We start from the raw sequence: 25,555 nt of genomic DNA, 5'->3' as shown, positions 1-25,555 counted from the left end.
AAATGCATGTTGGATGGAAAAGAGGGAGAGAAGGGAGGAGGAACAAAGGAAGGAATAGAAGAAGGGAGAAAAGAAGGATGCATGGATACGTGGATAAAAAGGAGGGAGAGAGGGTAGAAGGAAGGCAGGATGAATGGGTGAAAGGGAGAAAGAAAGGAAGAAACAAAGAAAGGGAAGAAGGAAGGATGGATGGAAGGAAGAAGGCAAAGGGGCCACACTCGATATAGTCTAGGGTCAAGTTTTTGAAAATTGTATGACTCTCTAAAGCCAGCAGGAGCCAGCATGCCATGATGAGTGGCTTGGGCAGATCACTTCCTGTTTCTGTGCCCCAGACTTCCCATTTATAGCATGCAATGTCTTGGACCAGAGAATCTCAAAAGGCTGCTCTTACTCTGATATTCTAAAATGCTGACTTTGTCCCTTCCCCTCTCCTCTCCCTTTCTCTCAACCTGGAATGTGTCTTTGAAGGTCCACACAGTTCTTCATTTCTAGATCTATGCTAGGTTGGGTGTCTGGTCTCATGGCTATGGTCAACCCAGACAGGGTCACCACCAAGTGGGGAGGTACAAACTAAAGAAATTACTAGAAGCAGCACAGCTGCCTCTTGTGGCAGATAAAGGGTGGCACCTTGGCACTCCATAAAGTTTTCTGTGAAGGCAGCTCTGGAGAATGAACTTGCCACCCATTCTAGACTGTAGCCCAGAGCTGCCTCCAGGGAGATGGCCTTGCACCATTCATGGTCTGTCTCGACAGGCTGGGAGAAGGGGAATCCAGAGGGGAGGGAAGCAGCAGGAACAAGAAAAATGGGTTCCTGGAGGAGAACCGCCTGGCCAGGGTCCTCCACCCAGGGCATTGTTAAAGTTCCATGATCCCAGACTGGAGGCTGTAAGAAGAGCCCTTGTCTGGAATTCAGTCTCAGCAGGAAGGTTTGACACTCTGACAGCTGCTTGCTTTTCTTTCCTAGGGTCCCCTTGTTTGCTTATGGTTAGAGAAGCCCAGTGGGTCATCAGATGAGGGTGAGGGTGACCAAACCAAACCACAAAGTCTGCTGAACCTCTCTCAGGGAGCAAGGCCAGAGCAGGCCATTCTGGACAGACTGGGTTATCCTGGCCATTTCCTTCTCACCCGGGTGGGGGATCTGAAAGGACCAGGCACCCACATATGTTTGGAAAACCCTAGTTCCCCAGCAGCTTCTTCCTTCCTCCCACCCACACCCTTCCCCTGGGGCCAGCCAGCAGCAGCAGGTGCAAAGCTGTCTCTATGGCTTATGGTGAGTTTGAGGACCCTGGTCCTATTCTCTTCCTTATGCCTGAATCTGCAACACAGTATCTCTGACAAATGACCATTTAGTTTTTATTTCCGTATCTCCAGCATGGGTAACTTACTTCCAATCCGTGATGTGAGTTCCTGGGACAATAGAGAGAAGTGAGTAAAAGAGTTGTGTAAGGCCTTGGGGAAGATACATCTTTTGCAATTGAACATAGGATAGAACTTGAAGAGACTGCCTGCATGAGGTACAGATGCATGAAAAAGAGAGTGAACAGCCTAGCATAGGGACGGAAGAAAGATGGGAGATATGGCCTTTGAGGGGCCTGGCTCCACCATAGCTTCCCCACCCTCCTTTCTTTGCCAACCTCAGCCTCAGCCACCTAGGTCACTTTTATCAGTGGTGGGGTGGGGTGTTAAATGCTTTAATAAATCACATCTAGAGTGCAGCGTCTCAACAAAGTAGAAGTTTATTTCCCACCCGTGTATTTAGTACGTGTTTTTTTTTTCCAGGGACCCAGCTACTTTCTTATGGTGCCCCTGCTGGCTTCCTCAGGCTTCAGCATTTGACTGGCAGTCAGGGATGAGAGGGCATGAAAGGTTGAGCAGAAAGGTTTTGTGAGCCAGGCCGGGCCTTCACGCACACCCTTTTGTGCACTGTCGGATGGCCTGAGACCAGTCATATGACACCACCCAGCCTGGAGGGGAGGCTGGGAAATTATGGTCTAGCCAGGCATCCAGGAAGAAAGGAAAGGCATTTCTGAAAACAGAGAAATCTCCACCACAGCCTTTTAACCCTTCAGGTCTCCTAACCCCATACTCCACGCTCTGAAGAGGGAACGGTGGCCTGCCAGCCTGGTCCGTGTCAGAAGGGGGCATCCTGCAGGCATCTTGCCCATCCTGGCCCCAGACTGGACCTGGCCCAGAGGTACCCAGTCTCTCTGCATTGGGGGAAGGGCCTCCCCTCTGACACTGTGTGTTTCTCCTTCACAGTATGTGGCCTTTGCCTCCCTGTTCTTCATCTTGGTCTCCATCACCACCTTCTGCCTGGAGACCCACGAGCGCTTCAACCCCATCGTGAACAAGACGGAGATCGAGAACGTGCGGAACGGCACGCAAGTGCGTTACTACCGGGAGGCGGAGACGGAGGCCTTCCTCACCTACATCGAGGGCGTCTGCGTGGTCTGGTTCACCTTCGAGTTCCTCATGCGTGTGGTCTTCTGCCCCAACAAGGTGGAGTTCATCAAGAACTCGCTCAACATCATCGACTTTGTAGCCATCCTCCCTTTCTACCTGGAGGTGGGCCTGAGCGGCCTGTCCTCTAAGGCCGCCAAGGATGTGCTGGGCTTCCTGCGCGTCGTCCGCTTCGTGCGTATCCTGCGCATCTTCAAGCTGACCCGCCACTTCGTGGGCCTGCGGGTCTTGGGCCACACTCTGCGAGCCAGCACCAATGAGTTCTTACTGCTCATCATCTTCCTGGCTCTGGGCGTCCTGATCTTCGCCACCATGATCTACTATGCCGAGAGGATAGGGGCGCAGCCCAATGACCCCAGCGCCAGTGAGCACACCCACTTTAAGAACATCCCCATCGGCTTCTGGTGGGCTGTGGTCACCATGACGACGCTGGGCTACGGAGACATGTACCCGCAGACGTGGTCCGGCATGTTGGTGGGAGCGCTGTGTGCGCTGGCGGGCGTGCTGACCATCGCCATGCCCGTGCCCGTCATCGTGAACAATTTCGGGATGTATTACTCCTTAGCCATGGCTAAGCAGAAACTACCAAAGAAAAAAAAGAAGCATATTCCGCGGCCACCGCAGCTGGGATCTCCCAATTATTGTAAATCTGTCGTAAACTCTCCACATCACAGTACTCAGAGTGACACATGCCCGCTGGCCCAGGAAGAAATTTTAGAAATTAACAGAGCAGGTAGGAAACCTCTTAGAGGCATGTCGATCTGACCTTTCACCTCTGCCCCCTGTAGCGATGATTCCAGATTCAGTCAGACTGCTTCCTTAGTTCCGTGGGTGACTCTGGACCCCACGCTCAGTCTCGAGGTGTGGCGTCTGGGGGCCCAGGGAGATGCTGGGCAGCCAAATTCACGAGGCGAGAGCCTGCTAGAACCTCACTGGTGGCTCCCGGTAAGGAGGTTGACACACTGGTCTCGGGTTCTGAAGAGATGCCACGGCCCGCGAGGTTGCTGAGGACTCTCTTAGCAGGAGCCCAGGGGCTCCGCTGCTCGATGGGCAGGAGTTGGGCATGAGTCGCTGACTCAGGCCACTGACCCAAAGTCACGGCGGGGCAGGGTGGGTGTGATTGGGAAATGCCAGACAGCTGCCCATTTGGTCTTTACACGGCTCCCTTCGGGCAGTACATATGGCACGGATGGTGCCTGGGCTCTGGCAGGAGGTCCCTGCAGAGACAGCGGCAAGGATTCTCACCCCCCCCCGCAGAGCCTGTCTCCATAGCTGAGTAGCATTCCTGCTCCGATGCCGGCTGCCTAACTCCAGGCGCGTCCTCGGAGACGCCTCTTGCCCTCCGTAACAAGCTTACTCACCCCACAGCATGCGGAACCAGCTCATCTTCTACCACCACTCTAGAGTTTAGCGTTTATCTTTAGGAACCTGTTGGAGTGACTCTAGCTTTCACGTTGTCTGTTTGGGTTGATGGTCCAGTGGGAGTTTCCGGTGGCCTTCTTTCTGATGGAAGCGGCTGGTGAGCGAAGGACTAGAGGGGGCCACCACCCGGGCAGCTTAGATGAAAGCGCTTCAGACCAGCAACAACCTCCCACTGAGAGTGTTCCCTGTTTCCGGCAGTAGGGACTGCAGCAGCAATACACGATATCCCAACCAGTGTACGCCCACTTTCCCGTGAATTCAGTGGGGGTCAGGGAGGGGGGAGGGGGGCCATGAAACAATACTAGTCACTGTGGGATATATTCTCATATTCCATGGCTAGTGGTTTGTTATGGGACTATCTCAGTTTTATGAGAACCTGCACATAGCACATAAAGTTGATCATGGGGCTCTGGTCTGAAGATATAAAGCCCATAGTCTACCTCTACCCATGGAATACCATCGACTTATTCTGTGGACACAGGGATTTGAAGGGAATGAACGACCCAGAAAAGCATGACAGCACTGAACTCAGAAGGAGTGCCGGGGTGAGGGAGGCTGAGTGAGTGACAGGTAGTGTTTAGTCTGCAGAAGACACCCCTGTGCCCAGGGCAGGAGGTATGGGCTGCAGGCTCCCTCAGCCCTAGAGGAGCAAGTTGTCCCCTGGTTTGAATGGCCTCCCCAGTGGCTGACTGATTCTTCCCTGATGCCCCACTCTCTGGCCCACCACCCCATCCTACTCCTCATCCGGCTTCATCCCATAGTTGTACTGCCCAGAGTGGTACCCCCAAAGTCCACCTGTCTGTCTGAGGTCTTTCCAGCCCCTTCACCTGGTCCCATACCCCTCCCCACTCCCTGGGATCCCTGTAGACACCTGAGAGGAATGTGGCTAGTGTTCTAGGCTGGGCCAGGGGCAGGGCAGGGGTCTCAGAGGCCGGAATGGGAGGGCCTGGGCTGGGGCTGGACTCCTCGGCCAATGCCTGGCTTCTGCTTGGCCAGCCAGGCATGGGCCATGGAAAGGCCCTGCCCCGCCTCTCTGCTTTGGATCATTTCGACCTCAGGAGCACCATCACGGCGAGGAAAATTCCTGGGGCTCTGGGAAAGGGTCTGGTTGGGCCTCACCCCTAGCTTCACTCCAGTCCTCAGCAGGAAGAGTTGAGCCTGAGTGGCATCACCATAGCACTCCTTGGCCCCCGTCCCATCTTCCCCAGTGATTCACTCTAGCCAGGCACAAATCTTTCAGTCCCTGACAATGCCAGTATTCTCCATGTGCTGAGGGCACGCGTGCATGCATACATGCACACACACGTGTACACATGCATGCATGTGCACACACACACAGAGTGCAGATGTGTGTTTTGATATGTACACCAGCTAGCCCCAGGACACAGGCCCTCTTCCCTGAAAGCCTGTGCACTCCTCCTAGAGCCCCTGCACCCCACCACCATGACAGCCCTGTCCCTGGGACCCTCTTTGCCCTGGCCCCACGTCTCAGGGATCCAGATTGTCCTGGCTTAAGCCAGGTACTTGGAGCCCTTCTCTCTGGGGCCCTGATGCCTCACTCCCTCCCGTCCCGCACATTCTGCCTCCTCCCCTTTCCCAAGTTCTCACTGCTCCTGGCGGTGCTGTCTTGACGTCCCAGACCTGCTCTGAGTCTGGTCCCTCACCAGAACCCTCCTTCCTCTGAAAACTGGTATGTGAGAACCAAATTATCACCCAGAGAGTGTGTGATCCTTAGGGAGTGTCTGCCCATCTCTACATCCCTGAGTCCCTTCCCGTTGGCCTCCTTTTCTGCTTGTAGCTATGCTCCTTGGTGGGCATGGGGTTGGGGTGTGTTAGTGAGTGAGTGCAGGGGAGGCCAGAGGTGAGGAAGGCAAATACAGGGGGAGGCTGGACCCTGCAGGAACTGACAGCTGAGATGTGGTCCCCAAGACCTTGACAACCTCACTCCACCCCAAGGGCAGTCAGTTGGCCCAGTGAGACCTGCGGTTCTCCAATTTCACCTTTAGAACCTGGCTTGGGGCAAAGTGCAACATGCTGGACTCTGAGGGCACCCCCTGCCCAGGGCCAGACTCCTGGGACTCAGGCAAGCCATCCCAGACATGTCAGCAGTGCCCTCCCTTCCCCTCCCCGTCTTGGTTTTTCTTGCAGCCTCAGGTCGAGTGTCTGGTCTCCTCGGTACCATGGCTGACGTGGCCCCAGTGTTTGGGGGATTCGTCCCGGCAGGGGCTGTAGGGTCTCATGGGGGGATGCCAGGATGGCACCCCCATGGTCAGGGACTCGGGTTTTTAGTACAGGAGAAGCTGCTTCTCTCGCAGAAAGGGGGTCCCTCCCCGACCTGCAGTCGGGGGCCCAGACCACCTGCTCTGGGCAGTTCAGAGTGCTCCCTCTGTCCTGGCATGTGCATTCACGTGTGTCTCGTCCATCTCTGCTCCTGTGATGTGGGTTGGTCCTGTGTGGTGCTGCATCTGGGGCTGTGGGGTCCCACCATAGGTGAGCAGGGGGCTGGCACAGGGGGCGGGTGGTGGCCAGACCTCCCCCTTCCTGTCCATGAGCACCTAGGGCAGCAGTGAGGTCCTGAAAAGCACCCCCATCTGGGTCTGCCCCGAGCTGGGACAGAGCTGCCCCTGCGGCCTCCGGGGTCTGCCCTGAGCATCTGAGTCCAAAGCGCCCCCCACCCCCGGCCCTCCACCCTTCCCCTGCTGGCTGCAGTGGGTGCGGGAAGTGGTGTACCCCCTGGGGCAGGGGAGGTGGCGAGATTGAGACAGGGTGACCAGGTAGGGTGTTGGCAGGGCACCTCCGCAGGGGCTAACTGAGTTTCTGCTCAGATGTAGGGCCAGGGTGGGCAGCGGGGGGCCCTGAGTGGGGTCAATGAGGCCCCCAGGTGGCTAAGTGGGAAGGAGCGGAGAAATAAGGGGCTCTGAGGGCCAGGACTGGGTGTTCTTTTCTGTGTTGTTCACATGCTTTCTCTTTCTCTCTCTCCACTAATCATGTTTCTCTCTCTCTCTCCTCGTTCTGTTGCATGACTTGTGCCGGTTCTCGTGACTGTACTCAGCTCGTGTCTCTCACAGACCGTCCCCAGTTAACCTGGGGCTTTTTCCCTGAGCCCCCAGCTGGGCAGCCCCCCTCTGGGGGGCTAAACCCAAGGAAACTCCCAGCCACCCCACCTGCCCCACCCTAGCCCTGCGTGCGCCCCCGGCGCCCGCTGCTGGTGTGAACAGTAAGTACCTTGGTGGTGCCCGGAGACCAGGGCACACAAGCCAGCCTGACATCGGGTTCTCCTTGCTCCAAAGTTTAAAAAAAAATGACCCTCTCGCGGACGCTCATCTCTCTCAGCCCATTTCAAAGCCTGGAAACCATCTTTGTGAGACGCTGCCCATGCTGCCATTTCATCATCGCAGGCCCTCGGGTCTAGTGGGGGCCGAGGGGCCCTGGACCAGGGAGGGCAGGGCTCCCCGCCTTCTGGGGAGCAGGTGGGAGCTGAGGCACCTGGTGACCATCTCATCTAAAGGACAAGGTCAGGGTATGAGGGGGCAGTCTTGGGTGAGCTGGCGCCTCTGGCTTTTTTCATGAGTTCCTCAGGTTTGGTGAGCTGGCTGCTCCTTGGCCAGTCTCTTCCAGCCCTCCTCTGGAGTTGGGGAGGGAGCGTGTGGTTCCCAGTTTCTGAGAGCACCCCGCATCACAGAGAAGCCCACAGCCCAGGGAGGCTGGCTCCTTCAGAGAGCAGGACCCAAACACTCCCACCCAGGCTTGGCCTCTTCTCAGAGGTCATGTTTGGGAGAAGAAGCAGGCTCCAAAGAGGGAAGGGGGTCTGGCTCACACCCACCCAGGCAGCCCACTCAACTGCCCCCTGGCCCGACCCCTGCAGGGAAACCAGCCTCAACTTCAGGTCCTCTAAAGGCTGTGGGAGCTGGCTGCCCCAGGGGCACGGCGCTGGGGGGCAGAGTCACACGGAGGGTCTCAGGCTCGGCTCCCCAACCCTGGGTGAGCCCTGCAGGTGGTAGATACCTCCGCTGACAGGCGATGGCCAGTAGAGAGATCGCAAGTTCTGGCTCTCCCCGCAGATGGAGGTGCTGCCTGGTAGGACTCACTGTTTTCCCCTAGAAGAAAATGTGTACAGGGTACTATGGGCTCCAACTTCCATCCCCCTATCCACTACCTCCTCCCTTAAACTTCCTTCCCCTCTCTCCAGAGACCCTTGGGAGGGCCAGCCAGACTGGGAGGCAGGGCTGGGCTGGTCTGTGTGCACACCTGTGTGCTCTCAGACACATCCCCAGTGTGAGGCAGCCCCCAGTTCCCCAGAGAGGCCCCAACCCCAGTCACGTGGTTATCAGAGTTACCTTGGTAACTGGCCTTTCTGGTTCAGAGTGAATTGGGGAGTGAAGCCCCTGGGATTTGTCAAGAAACACACTGTACATGAAATGCTTTGCCATCTTGTACAACAGACTTTTTTTTTTTTAAGTTCCAAAATTATGATGGGATTTTTTTTTTTTTTTTTGGATTTGCTTTACGAATAAACCTGATTGGTCCATTTCTCTTTTGACTGACTGCCTCTTTGTAGTGACATGATGTGTACACGGGTGGTGGTCCCGCCCGCGGGCACGCCGAGCGTGTGCACACGGAGAAGGATCACTCCTGCGTGTAGTTACATGATGTGGACAGGGTCATGGAAGAGGGTCAAATCGGGTGGAGACTCTCTCCAGCTTTTTGCCCCTCTTTAGCCTTTCAGAGGGCCTCCCCCTGTGGTCACGCCCACGTTGGGTCTGCCTTCCCTTGAGGCTCTCACCCTGGAGGAAGTCTTTGAGGAAACCTCAGGCTTCCCTCGTAACTCAGTTGGTGAAGAATCTGCCTGCAATGCAGGAGACACGGGTTTGATTCCTGGGTTGGGAAGATCCCCTGGAGAAGGAAATGGCAGCCCGCTCCAGTGTTCTTGCCTGGACAATCCCATGGACAGAGGAGCCTGGTGGGCTACACAGTCCATGGGGTCTCAAGAGTCGGATACGACTTAGTGACTAAACCACCACTACCACCACCACCAGGGCCCACCCTGGGGACTGAGTCGGCACCACCCTAACCAGGAAGAGTCTGCTTGGAGGGCAGAAAGCAGGGGAGGGGTCCCCAAGAGTGATGGGTGGGGGCAGAGGCCGACGGAGCCCCCTCTGCCAGCTCCAGAGGCATCCACGATGCTGCTCTTGGATTTGGGGGAGTGCCCTGCTCTGGCCAGAGCTGTGCCCTCACCAAATGTGCCCCCAAACTTCTTCCCAGCTTCCTCCTCAGGCTACCGCAGAGGCCAAGACTCGTCTTTCCCACCTGAGTCCATCAGCCGCTGTTGTCTTTACACATCCATTTGCTCTGCTTTGCGGGGGACGCTGCCAAGAGGAGACCGGAGGAATGGGAGCCCCTCCCAAACCCTGGCCGCTGTCACTGCCTCATGCCTGCATTCTTGTTGCGCCTGTGCAAGCTGACGAGGCCTGCTTGAGGCAGAGCGGGGTGGAAGACCCTGGCTTGGTCTGGGTGGCGACCGGAGTGGACTGAGTGACCAGCTTAAGTCTGTGCAGAGAGGGAGCAGATTGAGTGGTCAACTGCATGGGGCACCAGGAGACCGCGTGACCAGGACTAGTCTGTATGGGGGATGGAGCACAGAGAGTAACTGGATTAGGTCCATATGGGAGCGGGATAGAGTGATCAGATAGGGTGTGGTGGGGGAACAGCATGAAGCAGATGACCAGAGGCCCCACACGGGGCCTGGGGTAGAGTTGACCCTTGGGGTTTTGCTGGAGCCCAGGGATGCCTGAGCAGACAGCTGGATGGGGGGCGGGGGGGCAGCCGGGCTCTGGTCAGCAGCAGAGGGATCAGAAAAGGCTGCTGCTCTGGACAGGAGTGTTTCTGCGTGTCTGTCTGTCTTCTCCCCGAGTGCTGTGTCTGGCCCTCTACCCATGACCGCATCCACACCATCCTGTCTCATTGGCCCCGCCTTGGACACTGGGCCTGGCCCCCCAGCACCGCGCTTGCTGGGCCCATCACCTACTCATCTTTTTGCAAACTTTGAGCAAACCCAGGAACCCTCCTCCCCAGCACTGTGGGCAGCCCAAAGGCTGCCCGAACGAGCTGGGGACTCCCAGCCTCGTGCCTCTCCTGCTCACTTTTCTGTCCTCAGTCTCGGGCTGCCCTTTGCTGATGTCCCACTCTGGCCTGTCCCCCCCCGCACTAAACAGTTTTCAGTGTCTCAATAGCTTCTGCTTATATGTTTGAAGATTCCAAACTGAATGGGGAGGTGGCGAAGGCCGCGCTGGCGAACGAAGACTGCCCCCACATAGACCAGGCCCTCACTCCCGATGAGGGCCTGCCTTTTACGCGCTCGGGCACCCGCGAGAGATACGGACCCTGCTTCCTCTTATCAACTGGGGAGTACGCGTGCCCACCTGGTGGAGGAGTGAGAAAGGGTATGTAGAGGAGGCCGGGGTGCTCTGCGTCAGCGGGCCTGCCTCGCGCTCCTGCACATGGGTGGGCGGGGCGGCGGGCGAGGGGCGCCGAGGGGCAGGCAGGCACGCTGAGGGGGCAGGGAGCAGGAGGAGCCCCAGGGTCAGCCCCCGGAGGTCTGAGTCCCACCCTCCCCGAGTGGGATGGCAGGCTGACAGAGAGAACCTGAGGTCCAGGCAGCTGTGGGTTGGAATGGAGCTCGGGGTTAGGAGGGGACTTGGGGACAGGCTGGCCGACTACGTTCCCCCGAGACAGAGTGTTACCCAGAGATGTGGGAAGATCCTCTACTTCCCCCAGGCTACTCTGGCAGATGGCAGCTCAGACGCCAACGGCAAATTGATCTCTCCTGTCCCTTGGCTGGGGAGAGCAACAGGGTAGGCATGGGCTGGCCAGGACCCTGTGGGCCTAGCCACCCAAGATCCATGTTCTGGAAGAGGCATCCTTTAAAGAGAATCCATAGACCAGTTGGGGGAGGCGGGGTGTCATGACAAGAGAGATAGCTTAAAGGCTTGGCAGTGAGGTCAGCGTCCTTGCAGAGGTAAGGTATGTGCCAGTCAGAACATTGCGAGTGGCAGATAGGAAACTAGCCAAGAGGAGGTGGTTATGTAGGACTCCGTGCAACCCCTTCCCAACCTCAGCACCCATTAGCCTCGGCCCCAGGTGTGGTCAGTGACCCCTTGTGGTTGGTGAAGGCAGAGCCCCGTGGTGGTCAGGGTTGGATCAGACCCTTGTCTTATAAACCGACCTCCTGGGGACAAGACTTCCACTAGAGCTTGAGCATGGACTGGGGAGAGGTTTGGGGCGGGGACCCAGCGCACCCTAGATCCAGGCTCCAGACACCGGGAAGGGCCTGGAAGGCGGAGGAAGCCATCCTCGGCACAGCGGGCTGGCTGGGCGGCTCATGCATGTTGGGGAGCGGCTCACAGGCTCACACGGGATGGTTGCATGCTGACTGGGGTGAGCAGGTTGGGCTAGATAGTTGGTTTTTTAGAGCAACAGTTGGTGTAGCTGGTGGCCATTCACAACTGCTCTAGTATTTGAAATGGTTCAATAATATGCGAGGAGGAAACAGAGAATTCAAAATAAAGGGCAAACCCAAAAGAGGAGAGGCAGCCCACACAGAGACGGGGGAAGTCTTTCTGACGCTTGGCGTGCTCTCCTGATCCAGGCTGGCCTCTGCTTCCTTGCCCTGCCTGGAGGTCCCGTGGACCCCAGCGCGGCATACCACGCCCTGCATGGTGCTGCATGGAAGGGGGGCTGCTGGCCTGGGGGCTGCCTTCCCTGTCCTCGGCAGCTTCCATGGATAGGCCTGAAGCTCCCCTTCACAACCGGCTTTCTCCCAAATGGAGGCGCTAGAAAACCAGGATCAGGGGCAAGGCCAAGGGATGGGAGAGGAAGGCACGTAGACCACTCCCCATGGCTGTGCTCTGCTGGTAAGGTCTTACGGGGCTGCCTGTCTCCCTCATCTTGAATGTTGGATCAATCTGTGTGGCCTAAAAGAGCAGACAGGAGAGTTTCTTGACTGGGCTTCCAGAAGCCCAGGGTGTGTTGGACAGAAGCAGCCGGTAGGGAGCAAGGAATCCGATGGCAACCACTGTCCACAGGTGGTACCCACTCTGCAGTCCCCCAGAGGCACCAAGGGTGGGGTGACCCCACCCGCATCCACCTGGTCCTGTTCTCATGGAGTCATGACAGCCGCTGAGGACTTGCTTTTCTCAGGATAATGCCAGGCCATGAGCTGTGTGCAGGGTAGAGAACAGTTAGGGGCTCAACCCATTCCCCCAGGAGGGAGAGAAAGAGGCGTGCTGGGCTGGCTCACTGCATGGGAAAACCAAGCCAGCCGGAGAAGATCCTGCCTGCCTCTGCATGCGGCTGTTCGGTCTTTCCTCCTCCTTCCTTAAAAACTAAGTACCAAGCGGGATGGGAAAGCCAAGAAGAGAAGCTCAAGTGTTAATTGTATTCTTTACATACAGATCTTTGCAAAGAAAGCCCTGTCATTGCTAAGTATATGCCGACAGAGGCTGTGAGAGTGACTTGACCAGGCGACTTGGCCCAGGACACTGGTGGCTATTAAGCATCTGGGTGGACCTGCAGCCCCTCCTCGCCCTCGGACAGAGTAAATTCACGCCATGCAGGTTTGCCGGACGAGTCCGAGTGGCCCAGGCCTTGTACTAGGACGGACGTAGCTTTTCTACGGCCAAATGGTAACTGACCGTAGAGGATTTCTTTTCCTTCTTTTCCTTTTTTTTTTTTAAAAAAAAAAAAAACAAACTTTTAATTTATTCGGGGAGGGGGTGGGATGGAGGGGTTCCTTAGCATGACTTGCATGAAGTTCAACAGAAAACCCAGCAATCCAAACCCACGAACCCCCCCTGCAACTGTATGATTACCCTAAACCATGACAACAATGAAGAAAAACAAGCAAGAGTCCTCTATTTTCTTTCAAAGCTCTTTCCTTTTATACATGTTGTTGGAGCCAAACTGTAAAGGCGTTCGGTAGAAACCTGTACGTTTTTTGGGGGGGAGGGGAATGAGCAGGGTGGGGGAAGGAGTGGGAATGAGTAATGGATTGCTTCCCTTTTGTACACGGAGATCGAGAGTAAAGGTTCCCGAAAGGGCAGTCGGTCAGTCATTGGTCATATTGACCTCACCTTCATAGTTCATCTCTCACGTGGAAACTGAAAACTTTGCTCCAAATAGAATTATGGAAACGCACTGCCGCCTTCTTCCCTCTGTTTGGCATGCTTGCGACCCAGCGGACGTCTCCCCAAGACCCCTGACAGCGGCTAGTCTAGGTCGATTCAATCATCTTAGCAGTGTGTAGATTCAGTGTGACCAACTTTCAAAACAAAGTGTTCATAGTAGATAATCAACACCGTATGGATTTTTCAAGTGTTCTTTCAGAGCACCAAAAAAGATCAGGACTGTGGGAGGGCCAGTCCTCCTCCACCTTTATCAAGGCACAACCTGGCATTGTATGCAATTTAGTACTTCAGAGTTTAAAAAAAAAACAACAAAAAAACTGCATGCCCAATGTTATGCAAAGCGATTCTAGCATGAAATAAATTTTGTATCATGGTTTCTGTATAGTCTAAAGCAGATTTGTTTTCCTGAAGCAATCGGAGGGTTGCAGAGACGCACTTCTGCATCTCGAATAAATATAGTATTTTCCCAACAGAAACAGAGGACAGTAGCTTGGCTTTGGTCTGATTCTAAAATTAGTGGTGGGGTGGGGGGTGGGGAAGGATGATATTTTTGAAAAACACATGCTTGAATTGAAAAAAAAATGCAACATCTCAAGCTCTCATTGCAGCTCGCAACATTCCTGGAAAGAGAGAAATGCTGCTTTAGTTCAGCACCCTCCCCTCCCTGGGCCCTGGCCCTTGATAATAAAAAGCTGACTTTGGACATAAAGCATGAATTTGGGTTTTTATTCTCTCTAGCAGTGTCGCAATTCGGTTCTGGGTCCCTGGTCGGGCCTTCTGCGGCTGGGCTGAGGTGGGGTGAGCCTGAGCCCTGGCTCCTCTGATCTCAGGGACCCATCCAAGGTGAAGGCTGTACTCTCACTGGGGGAAAGCCAGGACCGCTCCGCCCACCCCATCCTGCCCCTCCCCAGATCCTGTTGGTTGGGGGGAGGCGGCAGCTCTCAGGAGGAATTAGTATAAAAGGCCCTGACCTAAGACGAGCCCATCCTTCAGGGGTTCACCAACATGGAAACGTCTCTGTGGATCCTGCTGTATTCATGACCCTTGAATCTGGTTATGTGGAGTCCCTAGCCCCTGCCCCCGCCACTGCCCTTCATGCAGACCATGATCACCTCCCTCCTAGGGTCATTCTTTAATCTGCTGGAGACAGAGGCAGGGGTCTGATGGGTCTGGGTGCCCCACCCAGCTGTACCCTTGTTGGGTGCTGTCTGGCAGCTACCTCATCGCATACCCTTCACTCAGCCTGGCAGCATCTTGGAAGGGGTGCAGACCTCTCCTAGGGTCTTGATTTGCTTGAGTTGTTCACTTGGTCTTGATTTGCTTGGGTATTTCACTTGGTTTTGGTCGGGGATGGGTTGGGGATTGGGGTTCCAATTCTTTTCCTATCCATTAGAGAATTTCAGGTGGAAACGTCCCTAATGGTCATGGCAGGCCACCTCTGAACACTTTACAGATGAGGAATGGAGACCCAGAAGGGGTTGCTCTGACCAGGGCCACACACAAGTGGAGGTCAGTTCCCCCCAGATTTCCATTCCCTCGATCCCTCCCAGTATGGCCAAATCAATGATCATACGGGTGGGTAGGAGTCTGAAGGTAGGTGTCGAATTCTCACCCAGCAGTTTCTCATCCCCTCTGAGCACTTACCTCAGCTTCCCAGCTCCCTGTGCAGTCCAGGAACCGGTGAGGGGGGTGGTGATGAGTGGGGCAGTGAGGGACGAGACCTCCGCCCAGGGGTCACAAGGCCACAGAGCTGCCTGATCCACACCACATGAGTAACAGCCACTCATAAGCATCAGGACGGAGAAGCCAAGCAGTGTCAGCGGCTGCAGGGAGACCAGAGTTCCCTCGAGCTGGGGTCCTTCCTGGGAGAAGTGCTTCTGGGAGACTCAGGTGGAACTTGACATGAGGCCGTTTGGAACAGGGGTTTTCAGGGACACGGGAGCTGACGGGGAACAGGGATTAACATACACTCAGCATCTGTCATGTGTAGGACACCTGAGACACACTGTCTAATGATGACCCACAGTAACTCAACATGCCCATTACAGAGGCAAGAGAAGAGGCACAGAGAGGTAAAGTCACTGGTTCAAAGCCACACAGCTGATGAATGATGAAGCTAAGTTTTTAACCCAGGTGGTCTGACTCCAGAGCTTAGGTGAAGCCATCTTAAGTCTTCATTGAGGACTTCCTGGGGCTGGAGGTGGAATTGATTGGGACACCGGAGTTACTGGTCCTGAATACCAGGGTCCTCAGGCCATGGGTGTGACAGATGGGCCATTTACCTGCTGCTCTGAGCTTTCCACACACATATTTGACTACCTCTATTTCCTGCTTAAACACCCGTTGTCCTGAGAATGAAGCCAGAGCTCCTTAAATTGGATGGCAAGGCCCTCCAGATCTCCTCTCCCGACTCTCACCTCTCTGTCGCTCTGGTCGCTGGGGAATTCGGACACTGCCCCTTAGGACCTGGAACCCCCATTCCACTTTTTGACTTACTACCCTCCAATTTTGATTTATCACTAAGTCACTTCACTCAGAAGTGGTGGATGCAGGTGGAGGGCTTTACTCTGAGCCCCTGGCTTGGGTTCACCATTCTCAAGCACAGCCTCATCAAATTTTGACCTGATAACCCACTGGGACCAAAGGTGGTGGGGTGTCAAGGGGAGCCTGTGTGGCAGGTCAGGATGTAAACATCCCCCAAACACCTGGTATGTGGCTGCCCATCAATAGTCATTCCAGGAGCCTCAGACCTAAGTCCTGTGAGCACACAGGGGATCTCACTCCCCTCTCCTTCCCTCATTCTCATAGGGCAGTGTGGTGGGGGGACAGGGGAAGGCCAGTTTGCTTAGTCTAGTAGAAAAAAAAAATCATTCTTAGAAATAAGCGGGCATTTTCTCAAGCTGGCTTGAGAGCTATGGCTCATTAGCTAATCACCATCAAATGATTGGCTATCCACAGCATAGTTAACAAACATTTGTTAGAGATAAAAGCAGAGGGTGGGTGGGGTTGAGGGGATCTTAGAGCCCATGCGTTCAGCCTCTCCACCCTATGGTAACCCTAAGTGTGTACTGACCAGCTCATTCATTATTACCCATTGGGCACATCCTCTGTCCCAGGACCCATCCTTGGTGAAGGGTTCCAGAATCAACCAAGACCTGGTCCCTTGCTCATGAAGAGCTCAAGATCTAGTAGGAATGAAGGGCTTGGGCATTTACAAGTCTGTGAATAACCAATAGGGTTCAGAGGATCTAGAAAAAAAAGTCTGGGAGACACTGCCAACAGCCCCTCACCCTCCTGAAAGCCCCCCCACCTGGGGCTTTCAGGCACTGCTTAGATCCAGCCAGTGAGCTGACGTGGAGAAGCCTGCCCACTGCTGTCACTAGAGGGGACTGGAGGGTCCGAGGTGTGGTCTACTGCCATTCATTCTGGCATGCATGGATAGCTGGGCTCCACAGGCTTCTGAGAAGAGTCTGGCTCAGGTTCTGAGGCTCAGGGCCAATGCACCACCTTACCCTGACTCAGGCTGGGAAGGAGCCCCACAAGGAAGCCTTGGCAGGAGCACGAGGGCTCAGCAGCAGAGGCTTCGGTGTTCAGATTTCTTCCAGCAGGTGCCGGAAGAGGTAGGGGGAACTCCGCATGGCTGTGCTGTAAGACAGACAGCATGCGGGTTCCTCAGGCATGGAAACCCTGTCTAGAAGGTATGGGCCTGAGGACTAACCCGTGTGGGGCTGCCTTCTGATGCAGACCACTTAGCCTGTAGGACACCAGGTGGCAGCCAGTAATGGTGGACTTGCTCCAGTTTGGGTCATCTCTGGGCCATCCGATCGCTCCATCTCAGAAGGCTTGGTCACCTTGGCAAGACCAGCTCAGAGTGTCCAGGCAAGTCCTTCCTTCCACTCTGGAAGTGCCTAGAGGTTGTACTGGCCTCTACTGGTCCTGGGGTGTGGGAGGACCAAAGGCTTTGCTGGCCAGCTCAGTGATGTGGACTCCATGCACTGGTGTTCAAGGTCAGCCAGTGGCCATGGGTGGTCTCTAGGTGCAGGCCTGAGGAGCTCAAGATGGCCCTCATCTCCATTCTCCCGAGTCGAACCCCCTGCTGATCTCAGGGCCACCCCTTGTCTGTACCCCTTGTCTGGCTCAAAGTACTGGATGGGTCACCTCCCAATTAGGACCCTGAGCCAGGAGTGAGGTGTGTGACCTTAAGATGGTCCCTTCTCCTTTTTGGGCCTCTCTTTCCCCACATGAACAACAAAAATGTTGGATAAGATCAGTGGTTTCAAAATGTTTTCAAGCACCCCTTGTCAAGTGCAATCTGATGTGAAGCCTGATATATGTACAGGTTAAAATGATGCTGCTGTGAATGAGGCTGGGGGGTGGGCAGACCTCTGTGTAGCTGGCTTTCCTTTACCCACAGACCACACAGTGGCCACTGTCAGGAGGTTGCTGTCAATCTCAGGAGACTGCTAGGGTCTGGAATGCAGTTTAGAGGCCACTAGGCTAGAAGGTGAATACAGGTCCTCCAGTCATGATGTCCTGGGCTTTTGTAATATTCTCAAGCCTTTGGAGCCCAGCATTCCCAGATTCAAATGCTCTCCTGAGTCGGAGGGAGGCGCTGTGCAATGTGCCACAGCCCTGGCTGGCTGGTTGGCGATACTGCCCCCCAGGGAAAGCCACTTTCTGAGGCCCTCTGGCCACAGGCCTGCTGGCAATCACAGCAGAGGACAGGCTATGGCCCCAGAGCCATAGCTGCCACCCAGGGAAGCCTGAGGCCTGTGGTCTGGCCTGGTCCCCATTTCATCTGACGGCCCCCTTCCTGCAGAGGCCAAGGGCCTGGGGGGCAGAGCTCAGGGGCTAGGGCTCTTGATGCTGCTTTCCCTTAAGACCCTCCCTCCCATGGGGTGCTGGTCCCTCACCTGGAAATACAGCTTGACAACTACAGTCACACAGACTGGCTGCAGAGTCCTGCCTGGCTCAGAGGAAGACACTGACCTGGGGAGTTTCACTGGTTCTGAAGATTCCCTTGTCTGTCCCAGGGGTCTCTTTGGCCCGATCTTTCCAGAAGTCTTGTCTCTTCCTCTATTTACTCATTACACTTCCCCCACCCCCACTCCAGAGCCCTCTCCGTTAGTCCCAGTCACCAAGGAAAGAACTCCATCCTGTCCAAGTATTCAGTCACCGGATCAGGGTATATCGAACCACGGTACCTTGAACCAGCAGACTGCATGCTCTGGGTGCTGAGAATGAAACCCCAGAGCTGGACTTTCTGTCCCCACCAGTTAGGGACAGGCTGGAGCCTTCCTGCTCCTTCCTAAGGCCTTGGGTAAAGGCTTCTTATGCACTGGGTAGAAAAGATGCCTGTTTTCTTGAGCCCAGACACCAGGCAGGCAGCCACCCATCATTCTGGTCTTGTTGGTCTACCCGCAGTGCCTCCTGAATCCCTCTCAGGATTGCGCCAACCCAACAAAGCAATTCTCCAGGGACACGTTAGGTGGGTAAGGTTACTTTATTCAAGGGTCTCTGCCACAAGCCCATTTCTGAACCTGTCAGGTTGGGTTTGGGGAGAAGTTTCCGCATGTCTTTCATTCTGGTTTCTCTCTTGCTCCACAGCTTCTTGAGCTCTGGCTTCCTTGGCGGCATCTGGGGAAGGACTGGTGACGCTGGGGGGCTGGCCCAGGGCAGGGAGGGCTGGCAGCTGGCAAAGGGCCAGGGAGTGGCCGGCCCCGCAGCCCACACGGAGTCCTAAGGAGGAACGCAGGCCCGGCACGGGCTTTGGGGCCCAGACGTCAGCTTCGGTGCCGTCCCCGCACATGCCGTGCTCGTTCCAGCCCCAGGAGTGACACACACCACCTGAGGCAGAGAGAGAGACAGACTGGTGTAGCCATGGTCCTGGAACAGGCCCGAAACACTCACCCTGGGGGTGTGGTATCCCCGAGGACCCCAGGTTACCCCTGAAGAAACCAAAGCGCAGCCACACCTGGGGGCCTGCCCGCCCTGCTGGCTTCCTCCCCTGCCCTCCCGAGTCTGCTTTTCTTCACTCCCACCCACCCGCCACCTTCCTGCCTCAAACCTGGCTCTCCTCCTTGGCCCCTCCTTCTCCCTCCCCCTACAGGCATCTCTCTCTCTCTCTCTCTCTCTAACACTCACACTCAAACACACACACACACACACACACACTCCTAGACCTGCCAGTTCTGCCTCTGAAAGTCTCTCCAATCCTTCCCCACCCCTCCATCTCCTGATCCAAACCCCATTTTCTCTCATCTGGGCCACACCAACAGCCAACGAACCAGGCTGCTCACCATCCACTCCGATCTTCAAGGAGCATCAGGATAATCTCTGACACGGCAGATCTAACCAGGTCACTCCCCTGCTTCACTCTTCACTGACTTCCCACCGCCTTTAAAGGCCTTTTCTGGCCAGTGAAGCAGAGTGGTCTGGCGCTGGACCAGCCTGCAGGGCTCCCCTTTCACACTCTCCCCTACCCCACTGCATGCTAGAACCCCTGCTTCCTTCAGCTCCTGAAACATGCCCTGCTGGGCTGACCTTTCTCTCCAAGTCCCGGCTTTGCTGGGCTTTACACCCCCCTCATCCTTCAGAATCTGTTTAGATCATGCTCAGAGGCCAGATTGCCCGGCACCCAGTCAACCTGGATTCCTGTCATCACCCTTGTACTTCTCCCCGCGGGTGGTGGATAGATGGTCTGGGTGGTGATGGATTTACTCTCCCCTCCTCACAAGACTGTCTGCTCTGCAGTGAGGGAGGAACACGGATGTTCTGTTCACCGCCCTGTCTCAGTTGCCGCGACAGGGTTCGCTGGATGGATCAATGACTGAAGAGCTCACACCCCTACAGCCCATCTCTGAGCCAGCATTAGAGCGCACATCTCTCCGACAGCCCATGAGGCTCCCACCCCATCACAGCACCTCTTCCTAGGTTTTGGACCCTTTCCTAGAGTCTAACTAAACTCGCTCACATTTTTCTGTGGTTGTTAAAAAAAAATTTTTTTTTCTGGATATAAAAGTAATACATCTTCATGGTAAAGGTGGGGGGGGGGGGAAATATGGATAGGTGTAAAGAAAAGCAGACTCCTAGAATCTTGCCCACTGCAATGAATATTTTAACTATTTTACTTTTTTTTGGCTGCACAACACAGCATGTGGGATCTTAACTCCCTGACCAGGAATCGCCCCATGCCTCCTGCATGTTAACCACTGGACCGCCAGTGAATATTCCCACTACGAATATTTTCAATATCTCTTTCAAATCTTCAATTTGTGAAACCTGTAAATATCTGTGTACTTATTGTCTTGCTTTTCTGCCTTAATAACATAAACATTTCTCCATAGAATTACGGATTCTTCAAAAAGTAAATTAAAAATGATTTGTTTGAAATTTTGAAAACACTCAATATGCAGAAAAGTAAAAATAATTTAACAGAAAGACATGTTCCCCAATCAGATTTAGAACATAAGTTAACATTTTACCACATTTGTTTCAACCTTTAAAAAAATAAATCAATTATAAAGATACCATCTAAGACCCACCTCTCATCCTTGGCCCTCCTTCTATCCATTCCCTCCTTCCAGGAAGTAACCGCTATTTGAAGTTGGTGTACATTGCCTGCATGCTTGTTTTATATTTTTCCACATATATGTGTCCTTAAATACTATGTAATTTTTTTAGTTTGTTTTAAAGATTTACGTAAGTAGCGTCACTCAAATATATCTTTTGTTGTAACTTGCTCTTTATACCATTGTTTTGAAATCTATCTGAGCTGACAGTTACAGATTTAGTTCATTTATTTCAACTGTGCATAGTATTCTACTACGCATAAATCATATTTTACTCACCCATTTCCCTTCTGATGGACAGTTCTTTAATGATGATCATTGCTGCTATTTTATTACACAATGCATAATTTACAACAATCCTATCACTATTGTTGCTACTATAAACAGCACTGCAGTGAACATCCTGGAACACGTGTCCCTGTACAAACTGGTGTTTGTGCACATTGATCCCCAGAAGTGTGAGTGTGGTGCAATCACACGTTTACATTTACCAGGTATGGCCAAGGGCTTCCCAGGTGGCTCAGTGGTTAAAGTATCCACCTGCCAATGCAGGAGCCACTGGAGACATGGGCTTGATCCTTGGGTCGGGAAGATCCCCTGGAGGAGGAAATGGCAACCCACTACAGTATTCTTGTCAGGATAATCCCATGGACAGAGGAGCCTGGTGGGCTACAGTCTGGGGGGTGACAAAGAGTCAGACACGACCGAACACGCACGCAGGTACAGCCAAACCGCTCCTCACTGTGGCTGCAGTCTCATCATTTACAGTCCCATCAGCAGTGGATATGAATTTGTTTCCTTCTATTTTTGCTGTTATATTCTTTTGATTCTTATTAAGTACATGTAATTATTTTGCGATTTTGACTATTAGTGAGATGAAGCATCTCTTTATGATACTACCCCTAAATTGCTTCTTCTATGTAGTGTGTTTACATTCTTTCATTCTTTGCCTGGTTTTGGTTGCTTGCCTTTTCTTCCCTCCTAATTTGTAAGTGTTCTTTGTGTATTCCTTTGTTTATATAATCCTTTGTTATAAGCATCGTGTCTTCTCCCAGAAGTCTGTGGTGTCTCTTCACTTTGTTTATGGTGTCTTTTGTTATAAAGATTATTTAAAATGACTGCCTAATTATGCCCACTATGGAGATTAAACAGTTTCCTTAACCTGGATTTTATTATCAGATAGGTTGTTTCTAATTTTTCATTATTTTGTATAACATTTCTATGAACATCTTTGTGTGTGAATCTTTGCCTACATTTCTAATTGTTTTCTCAAATTAGATTCTTAGAATGGGAATTTCTGGTCAAATGGCGTGGACATTTTTGAGATTCCTGAGTATTGCTTTGAGTACTGCCAGAATACTTTCCACAAAGGCCACTTGGATATAACTACAGCAATCTGTGCAAATCTCTGTATCACTCCAGTATTGTCAGTAGTTATTCATTATTATAATATTTAAAAATCTTTTCTAATTTGAAGGCAAAGATGGTATCTCATTATTTTTATTGTATTTTTCTCATTCCCACTGAAACTGAAAAATAATTCTTATTTTTCTCAGATATCTGTATTTCCTCTTTTGTGTACTGTCTGCTTTACAAGTTTTCCCTGTTTTATATAGAAGAGTTTAAGTGTTCAGACCCAAAAGCCAGATGGCCTGGGTTCAAAATCTCAACTCCTCCATTTATTAGCTGTGACCCTGGGCAAGTTACTTAGCTTCTCTGAGCCCCAGTCTCCTCATCTGTTAAATGGGGATAATAATAGTACCTTTTTCATAAAGTTTATACATACTTATTCATTTACAAGGATTAAACAAGTAAGTATATATATAAAATACATAGTATCGCAGTCCACCCTTATGTGCAGGGGACACTTTCCAAGACCCTCAGTGAATGCCTGAAACCATGGATAGTACCAAATTCTATACTGGTTCTTCCTATACTAATGGGCATGTAGCATGTACAGCATGGATGGGCTGGACAAAGGGTTGATGTACATCCTGGGCAGGATGGAGCAGGACAGAGCAAGTTTTCATTACACTACTCGGAATGGCGTGCAATTCAAAACTTATGAGTTGTTTACAGCTGGAATTTTCCATTTAATATTGACTGATCATGGTTGACAATGGATAACTGAAACCACAGAAAGCAAAATTGTGGATGAGGGGGCACTACTGCACTAAATAAATATTTTCTGTTGTTGTTCTCAAGAGCCTTACCAAGATTATTTTAAGAGTATTAATTCTGTGCATATGTGGCATCAATATTTTTTCCTCAGTTTTATTTAAAATTTTGCTTTGGGTGTTTTGATGTAAAACATAAATTTTGTGGTTCTACATAGTACAATTTCTTGCTCTTTTACCTAATCATTTCTCCCATTGCTGTAAAAATTGGAAGCCCATCCCCATCCAGATCAGAAAATACTTTTGATTGTTTTTTTTTCAATGATCTGAGTTTGTAATTATCTTTACATTTCACTCATTAGCCACTGAAAAATCTGTTTTGTGGACCACTCTTTCACAGAGGGAGCCTGGCTGGCCCGGGATTACCCTTCTCCTTCCTTTTCCCTGGGAGGAAGGCAGTCATTAGCCAAAAGCCTGGGCTTGAGGAAACACAGGTGTCTGCCTGTTTGGCCCACGAGTGAGGAAATGCACACAGAGAGGATGAGCCCCAGGCCACAAGTCCTGCAGCTCACAGGCGTTTCAGCCAGGCCGACCTGAGGAACAAGGTGGACAGTGGGACGGGCCTGGGACCCGCGGGCTTCCTTCGGCACCTGGTGCGGGCTCTGCGCCCGGCCCTGGTGAGCGGCACCAGCTGACAGTCAGCAGGAATGGGGGTGGGAGGAAGGCAGCGCTGACCTAGCAGCAGGACACGGCACAGTGGGCAGCTGGCAGGCCCCTCTCCTCCTGCCAAAGGAAACGCTCTGAGGAAGCCACGCGTGGGGCTGGGGTAGCCCACTGCGTTGAGAAGCCTGGCACAGGCTCAGATACAGCTTCTTCCAGCCCACCCAAAGAGGCTGGCGTGAGGGTAGGTGCTTTATATTCTTTATCTCATTTTATTCCAACAATCCTGTAGGGCAGTCATGCTTCATAGATTATTCTCATTTTAGAGATTATGAAACTGAGGCTCTAGAACCCAGGAGGTGTGGCTCCAGAATCTATGCTGAACTCTGTACATTCTATATCAGGGCTTGCTGAATTTATTCCTTAAAGGCAGACAGGAAATACTTCAGGTTCGATGGCCTCATACGGTCTCAGTTGCATATTCTTATTCTTTATTACAAGCCTTTAAAAATCATTCTTAGCTTGTGAGGCCATACAAAACAGGCCATGAATTAGATCTGGCCCATGGCTTGTAATCCACCAGCCCCTGGTACACATGTAACACATACTATGGATGACTGTGGACTATGCTACGCTTGCCCTGGTTCTCACATCACCACACAGCTGTGTGACAACAGCACGTCCGTCCCCACCTCCCTCACGGGGCTCCTAGGAGGAGGCCCACGTGTGCTGATATACATTAATGCCCTGGTACCCTGCCTGACACATGGTGACAGCTCACACCCGCATGGGAAGCAGACCCGGGGGAGAGGAGGAAAAGGCAAGGAAGGCCATGCTGGTGGGAACCCTTCCCCGCAGATGGGGAGGCTGGGGGTGGAATGACAAGTTGGGGGTTCCCCAACACTGTAAAGAAACCTCCTGTAGAAAAAGACCAGGCTGCTGAACTTGGAGAGTGAAAGATAGGCTGCCCTGCAATAGACGGGCTCACCCAAGACATGCTTAAGTTCTGAGCTCCTCTAGCATCTTAGAAGATGTTTCACACACACACCCGCCTCCACCCTCACTGACGGCCACCTATTCAGGGGCACAGTGGAGACGGGAGGGCCCTCTGGACTCAGCAAGGTGCTACTGTTCTCATTTAGAGGTGAGAGCCCATGACAAGACTCCTCCTAAGCTAACTGGCTTACGGGACACCCAGTTTTCAAAACAAAGGGCGTTCACGATGACTCCTGGAGTTACACAGGGATCTCTGCAGTGTGTCTGGCACTCGCCAGGCTCTCAAGGACACTGAGATCCCATCTGATTGACCCAGAGCTGCTCTACTGGACCTGGGACACCTGTCTGAGCCTTGGGTCTCAATGGCTTCAGTCATGTCCAACTCTTTGCAACCCTATGGACCAACCATAGCCCGCCAGGCTCCTCTGTCCATGGGATTCTCCAGGCAAGAATACTGGAGAGGGTTGCCATGGCCTCCTCCTGGGGATCTCCCCAACCCAGGGATCGAACCCCTGCAAGTCCTGCATTCCAGGTGGACTCCTTACTGCTGAGTCACTGGGGAAGCCCTGAGCCTTGGATAGAGAGTTCATGGTTACAGAAGGATCCCTCCACCTCTGGAGTTCAGTGCCCTGCCTGCACGGTCAGTGGAGCTGATTCAGGCTGTGACAAGTGACACAGCTTAGGGTCCACCACACCTGCATCAGTCTAAGAGCCCTGCAGGCAGCAGAATCTCAGGGTGGGACGGTCCCTGGCACAGGTTGGACACAGCACCTCAATCTGTTCAGGTCTGTGGCACCTGCCTGAGCTTCTTGGCAACCTGGGTCCTCACAGGGCCTTATGGTGCTGGGACTGTAGCCCAGCGCTAGGAAAGGGGCAGCTTTTCTGTGGGAGGGTACTTGCCTAGAAGAGGCAAGCACCTGAGCATGGGTGGCAGAAATCCTTGGTTGTCCCTGAACCACAAAATGGAGACTACATTTCCCAACTTCTTGTGCAGTGGAGCGTGGCCAATGAGCTGTTCATTGTTCAGTTGCTAAGTCTTGTCCGACTCTTTGTGACCCCATGGACTGCAGCACGCCAGGCTTCCCCGTCCTTCACTATCTCCCGGAGCTTGCTCAACTCATGTCCATTGAGTCAGTGATGCCATCCA

General features: G+C 53.1%; 2 protein-coding genes across 5 annotated transcripts in view; one reads left to right on the top strand and one right to left on the bottom strand.

The window, feature by feature from the left end:
* Positions 1-12,616, top strand: part of KCNC1 (potassium voltage-gated channel subfamily C member 1) — a 43,455-nt gene extending 30,839 nt beyond the window's left edge. Inside the window, exons 2-4 of one of the 2 annotated variants that reach the window (XM_061146525.1) lie at positions 2,260-3,193; positions 10,134-10,322; positions 12,333-12,616. In XM_061146525.1, the coding sequence (XP_061002508.1) occupies positions 2,260-3,193; positions 10,134-10,322; positions 12,333-12,397 (1,188 nt within the window). In that variant the 3' untranslated portion in view covers positions 12,398-12,616. Of the gene's footprint in view, positions 1-2,259; positions 4,161-10,133; positions 10,323-12,332 lie in introns of those variants that run through there. The other variant, XM_061146516.1, reaches the window with a different exon arrangement.
* Positions 12,617-18,548: 5,932 nt separating this feature from the next.
* Positions 18,549-25,555, bottom strand: part of SERGEF (secretion regulating guanine nucleotide exchange factor) — a 231,395-nt gene continuing 224,388 nt past the window's right edge. For all 3 annotated transcript variants that reach the window (XM_061146484.1, XM_061146503.1, XM_061146494.1), the window contains one exon: positions 18,549-18,911. In XM_061146484.1, coding sequence (XP_061002467.1) covers positions 18,568-18,911 — 344 coding nt within the window. In that variant the 3' untranslated portion in view covers positions 18,549-18,567. The remainder of the gene's footprint in view (positions 18,912-25,555) is intronic.

This window comes from Dama dama, chromosome 1, assembly GCF_033118175.1.
Source record: "Dama dama isolate Ldn47 chromosome 1, ASM3311817v1, whole genome shotgun sequence".
NCBI classification, from domain to species: domain Eukaryota; kingdom Metazoa; phylum Chordata; class Mammalia; order Artiodactyla; family Cervidae; genus Dama; species Dama dama.
This window is presented reverse-complemented; position numbering and strand designations above follow the sequence as displayed.